Raw genomic sequence first — 6,000 nt, 5'->3', positions numbered from 1 at the left:
TTTGTTTTTGGTACACCAGCCTCTCACTGTTGTGGCCTCTCCCATTGTAGAGCAGAGGCTCCAGACACGCAGGCTCAGCAGCCATGGCTCACGGGCCCAGCCACTCCGTGGCAGGGATCTTCTCGGACTGGGGCATGAACCCGTGTCCCCTGCATCGGCAAGCGGACTCTCAACCACTGCGCCACCAGGGAAGCCCTTTCTTTCTTTTTTTTAATGGTGAAAATTAAAAGATACATTTCAGTATGTCTCTAAAAGATAAGAACATTTAATAAACATAACCACACTACCATTACCACATCAAAAAACTAACAATGATTTCATAATAGCAAATATTCCAATAGTTTCATAAGGTCAAATATTTATTGATTAAAAAAACCCCTACAAATTCCAAATAAATTCCACACATTGTGATTGGCTGATATGTCTTCTAAGTCTTTTTCAGTGTATAGGTTTCCTCTCCATCTCTTTCTTTCCATGTAATTTACTAACGGAACTCAGTTGTTTGTGCAGTAGTGTTTCCAGCCGCTGAATTTTGCTGAACAAATCCTTTTGGTGCAATTTAACATTCACAGCATTCTGAAATTTGGCTGTAGGCATGTTTGATTATTTTTACACTTCAAGTCATCAAGTAACTTGAATATATTAAGATAAATTCCATCTGCTCTTTTCCCCCAAGAAATATTCTAGATAGTTTCCTAGATAACCTTTCCATTCAGTAAGTCCCCTGTCCTAAATTTCCAGTTGTCATTTTCGTTACTTTTTAAGGATGCACACAACAAAATGAAAAGAAAAAGAAAAGAAACCCAAACAAAAAAACTTTGCCGAATTTTTTTCCTGTAAACATCCATTAGAGGGCGACATTTGCCTTAGTATTATATTTCCCCTAATAAATATTAAATTGCATCCGATTTTCGCATTTTTGACAAGTTGAACCTCCTTACCTACTTCGACTTCTCATCTCTTGTTCTATAAGATGTAATCACACCTTGTGTCCTCTCTTGATTTGGTCCCTGCGGACTTGTGTCGTTCGTATGAGTACGTCCATCCTTGACGCCGTTCCCAGCCCTCACCATGAGGCGGCGGTATTGCATAAATAAAGATGCGCAGGAAGGCAAAATTAAGCCAAACTGCCAAAGAAAAAGGAGTTTCACAGGGAAAGGGCCATTAATTTAAGAAGGAAAGAGACAAACCAGACATTTCTAGTTCGTATCCAACTCACGGCTCAAGGTCAGCACCGTGTGAGATACAGCACAAAGGAGCTATTCAAGAGCGCGGGAGGAGGCTGACTTGGGGGAAACGCGTACACAACCTCCTCCTTGATTTTGCGGTTCCACTGGAGGAGGCATATGCACATTCGTGCACGTGTGTGTGAATAGTTACAGGACAGCAGCGGGACGGAGTGGGACCGCGCATGGATCTGCTGGAACCAATCGAACTTTGACCGCCTCTGAACGCGCGCCTGAGACAGGTTTACAAGGGTGCTGCTTGGAGGTCAGCTCTCATTTTACCCGGGAAGGAAAGCGAGTCCTGAGGGGGGCAGATAACTCGCCCAAGGGCACACCGTTAGGAAGAGGTGCATTCAGCCAGGTGTTCCGAGCGCAGGCCAGTGCTAGGGACGTTTCTCACCTTCGCACACCCATTACACACGTGTGTAACAACCCCCCACTCCCCCGTACACATACACACAATCGGACACTGGCTCCTCGGACAGGAAGGATCCAACACAGCAAGAGGTATTGTACAGTTGTAACAGCGAAGACACGGACACTTGAGAATCTGATCAGTTAGAGCCCTCTCCCCGAGTAATACTCAGACTATACTGCATGTGTAATATTGCAAGTGGCGGGGTGGGGGGGACGGGGGCGGAATCGCAGGCCTCCTGGAGCCCGTCCATTTATCAGATGCCAGATTAGGGAGAGATTGTTCTGATTGGAGCTTAGAGAGCACCGTAAAGAAAACCAGACGGATCGGGAAAGAGAAGCAAACAGGGGCGTCCTTCCTCCCTCCCCAACTTCACTGGAGTTTCGCCTGGAAGAAGGGAGGGCCTTGGCAGAAAGTCTTAGTAGAGAGGTGGAGCGACTGGCTTGGGTCCCCTCCCCCATGCCGCTGTGCCCTCCCCCAGCCCCACCTCCCTTGCTCCCTACCCACACTCGACTCGCTGGCGTCGGTGTTCGGTAGCAGAGGGCTCGAAAGGGAGCTGCGAACGCCCAAAGCCTGGACGACGGGAAGGGGCAACGCACAGTGGCTTTTCCTTCACATTTTTCTTTAAGTCGTCAGCTCCCGAGCCTAACGTTTCGATCCCTCCTTTCCCAGTCTCTGCTCCCCACCTCGTAGCTCACTCACTCGCCTTCTCTTCCCCCTCCTCCGCCGTCCTCCCGTCAGCTCTACCAGACCCTCGGCCTCCAGCCCCGCCTCCGCCGCCGAGGGGTTTACCCGCGGCGGAGTGAAATCTGCATAGTGACCGCCTCTGTGGGTGATCATTGGTGCAGCCCCTGCCCATCGCGGCCGATGATTGGTGGGCTGCCCCGCGTTATTTGCATGCCGGTGGCGGCAGAGTACCTAGCGAGTGCGGGCGGCAGGCGCTGCGCAGAAGTTTGCTGAGTGCTTCTTCGCCGGTCGGTTCTGTACTCGCACAGCTCTCGGAGCCGCCTCCTTCTGCTGCCGCCGCCCTGTTCTCTCGGGATTCCTTCTCCGCGGAAGATAGACGCTTTGCTTCAGGGAAGTTGAAGTGGGCTAGGGGGAGTGCCGAGGAGGAGCGGCGGGGGGCCTTTCCAGTGACGGCTTCGAGTCCAGACGCCGGGAGCGTGGGGCTCCGGCCGCCGCGAATCTCGCCCACCTTCCCGCGGCCGCCGGGCGGGCGGGCGGGCAATGCGGCCGCCGAGGCCCGCGGCGCCGAGAGGAAAGAGGGCGCCCCGGAGAGCCTAGAGCTTGTTTCTGCCCACTGGGGGAAGGACGCATGGAGTTGTGAGCACCCCTCGCTCGGCGAGGCCTCCCCGGGCAGGCTCCCCATGGCCGGGACGTACAGCTCCACCTTGAAGACTCTGGAGGACTTGACCTTGGACTCCGGGTATGGGGCCGGGGACTCGTGCCGCTCGCTCAGCCTCTCGTCCTCCAAGTCCAACTCGCAGGCGATCAACTCTTCGGCGCAGCAACACCGCGGGGCGGCCTGGTGGTGCTACTCCGGCTCCATAAACAGCCGCCACAACAGCTGGGACACGGTGAACACGGTGCTGCCCGAGGACCCCGAAGTGGCCGACCTCTTCTCGCGCTGCCCGCGCCTCCCCGAGCTGGAGGAGTTCCCCTGGACCGAGGGAGACGTGGCCCGGGTGCTTCGCAAAGGTGCTGGCGGCCGGCGGCAGCCCCTGTTCTCCGCCGAGGCGGTTAGGCGCCTGGCGGGGCTGCTCCGCCGAGCGCTCATCCGTGTGGCCCGCGAGGCGCAGCGCCTGAGCGTGCTGCACGCCAAGTGCACCCGATTCGAGGTGCAGAGCGCCGTGCGCCTGGTGCACAGCTGGGCGCTGGCCGAGAGCTGCTCACTGGCCGCCGTCAAGGCGCTCTCCTTGTACAGCATGAGCGCGGGCGACGGGCTGCGCCGGGGCAAGTCGGCGCGCTGCGGCCTCACCTTTTCGGTTGGCCGCTTTTTCCGCTGGATGGTGGACACCCGCATCTCCGTGCGCATCCACGAGTACGCGGCCATCTCGCTCACCGCCTGCATGGAGAATCTGGTGGAGGAGATCCGGGCCAGGGTGCTGGCCAGCCAGAACCCCGACGGCGGAGGGGCCGGAGGCGGGGAGGTGTCCGCTGAGGCCCTGGAGATGGTCATCAACAATGACGCCGAGCTCTGGGGCGTCCTGCAGCCCTATGAGCATCTCATCTGCGGCAAGAACGCCAATGGTAAGCACGCGGGCCCCCGACCCATGGACGGGGTGGGGGAGAAGTCGGACATGGGTTACCCAGGGGGTGAATTTCCTAGGACGAAGGAAATTCAAGACCTGAGAGAAAGCTTTCGGTCTACGGGTGGAGTTCATTAAAGGGTCTTTCCCGAGATTGTTCTTTCAGCGACTGACTTTTGGAGGGTAAAGTCGTGGTTGATCTACTTTCTGTTCTGCGTCGTGTTGTCGCTACTGGGGGCTGTTCACTGATTGAATCTCTTGACCAAGCCATCCCTGAACCTCTCTTGGTGCGAAGCTTACTGCCCCGTCGCTCTCTGCCTTGCTTGATGGATCTATAGTTGGCATCTCTCCCCAGAGCTGGGCAGATCGACTGTGGTTCTGTCCCGGTTCTCTCCAGTCCAGTAGCAGTAGCCAGAGGGCCCAAACTCTTAAGACCTGAGCCTTGGGTAAGCGGGATGGGAGGAAGGGAGCAGGAAGCCCAGGACCTTGGTGCTGCCACCTTGGGCTTTGCTGGATTGAAGCATGCCTTTCAGGCCCTCTCCTGGAAGGTGGAGTGGTACTGGTGGGTTCTTAACTCTGTGTGCGCAGAGCGATGGAACCTGGTGACTCCTGAATCCCATTCCCAGAAAGGGAACCACATCCTAGCTCCCTGGGCCTGACTTTCAAAGCTGTCACCAACCAAGTGAGCAGTTGATTAAAACTCCTGTGTTGTATTATATTAAATGCACAACCTTATGGACTTTCCCAGAAGAAACCAAGACCCAGTCAGTAAACCACACTATTGGGAAGAGGAGTGGGGGGATGGGCAATGGCATGGTGTCAAGTCCGGGAAAGAAACCATTAGGTAGTTGCATTTCTCTGAAGGATGACATAGCTTCAGTGCAGAAGGTGGTAGGGAAGCGCCTGACCTTTTCCCTTGAAAGGTTAACGGTGTGACATACATTCAGCAGTAAACTGCCTACCAGACTCCAACTTCAGGAGTCAGCAAACCATCAGTTATTTGGAATGGTACTTTGGCTAGACATCCTTGCAATCTGATTGGAAGGCCATTTTGGGGGCAACATTCAGTGGCAAGTAAGTTGTCAGTGGAAGAGGCCATGTGGCTGTAGGAATGCCATAAAGGGAGTCATATTTAAATGTGGTTTAACGTAATCATAATAGCTAAAATTTTAAATTAGCACTTAACAATGTGTCAGTCACTGTTCTTAGCACTTTATATGTTAACTTGAGTAATCTGTAGGTACCTATAGTATTATCCCCATTATACAGATGGGGAAACCGAGGTACCCGTCAGTTAAATAATTAACCGAAGATTACACAGATATTAAGTGACAAGGTGGAATTTGAACCCAGGTAGGCTCCAGAGTTCAAGCTTTTAGCCACTAGAGGAGAAGAAGCAGCTTTGTTTTCACTGGTCCAGTTTTCAAGGAGAGTACCTGACATCCTAAGGCCTCATTTTGAAGACAGTCTGTATCTACCAGTGTGGCTGACTTTGACTTTCAAGGGTTTTGTTTTTAATTATAGCACTGACAAAAGGAGAGGGCTGGAATGGAAGGAAGAGCATACGCCTTTTAATTTTCCTCCTCTTAGGTCAGAGTTGAGGTCAGTCCAGGATCACAGCTGATAATTGTGTTTACCCTCCAGGTTTGTGGCATCATCACGAGGAACACAGCCCCAGGAGAGGAAGTGGAGGGCCGGGGGATTTCCATGTGGCTGTCATAGCCCAGGGGGGAAGCGTTCTGAGCTTTTGGCTGAGGGGAGGCCCAGACTGAACTCAGAGAAGTGAAGACTCCTGAGGGAAAAAACAAAGGCCTATAACCCTGTGAACCAGACTAGAATGAAGGAGGATAATGGGTGACAGAGAAACAAAGCAAAACCAAAACATGCCCTTCATGCAGAACTGGTGCCCCTCAGGTGGAGGAATTTCTCAGTTTTTCTAACTGTAAACTGAGGCAATTAAGAGCAGCTGCCTCTCCAGGGTCCTCTGAAAATGTAGAGTCATGAGAAATTGCTAGAACACAGGTGTCTTCCACTAAAGGGCTATCCCAAAGGGCCCTAGATTTCTTATCTAAGGTCATCACTCCTTGGGATTTTCTTCACAGGATGGGGT

The 6,000-nt window shown here is 53.1% G+C and overlaps 1 protein-coding gene and 1 long non-coding RNA gene across 3 annotated transcripts in view; one reads left to right on the top strand and one right to left on the bottom strand.

The window, feature by feature from the left end:
* Window positions 1-347: 347 nt before the first annotated feature.
* Window positions 348-2,423, bottom strand: LOC116758643. 2 transcript variants are annotated; one of them, XR_004351201.1, is made up of 3 exons: window positions 2,344-2,423; window positions 942-1,127; window positions 348-587 (listed from the first exon to the last, which is right to left on the bottom strand). It is a non-coding gene; the product is annotated as an uncharacterized LOC116758643 (long non-coding RNA). The 2 variants fall into 2 exon arrangements; XR_004351202.1 differs by having other exon boundaries at window positions 2,328-2,383.
* Window positions 2,424-2,613: 190 nt separating this feature from the next.
* Window positions 2,614-6,000, top strand: part of ABTB2 (ankyrin repeat and BTB domain containing 2) — a 183,208-nt gene continuing 179,821 nt past the window's right edge. The window contains 1 exon segment of the mRNA XM_032640937.1: window positions 2,614-3,891. Coding sequence (XP_032496828.1) covers window positions 3,009-3,891 — 883 coding nt within the window. The 5' untranslated portion in view covers window positions 2,614-3,008.

Source organism: Phocoena sinus, chromosome 8 (assembly GCF_008692025.1).
Source record: "Phocoena sinus isolate mPhoSin1 chromosome 8, mPhoSin1.pri, whole genome shotgun sequence".
Lineage (NCBI taxonomy): Eukaryota > Metazoa > Chordata > Mammalia > Artiodactyla > Phocoenidae > Phocoena > Phocoena sinus.
This window is presented reverse-complemented; position numbering and strand designations above follow the sequence as displayed.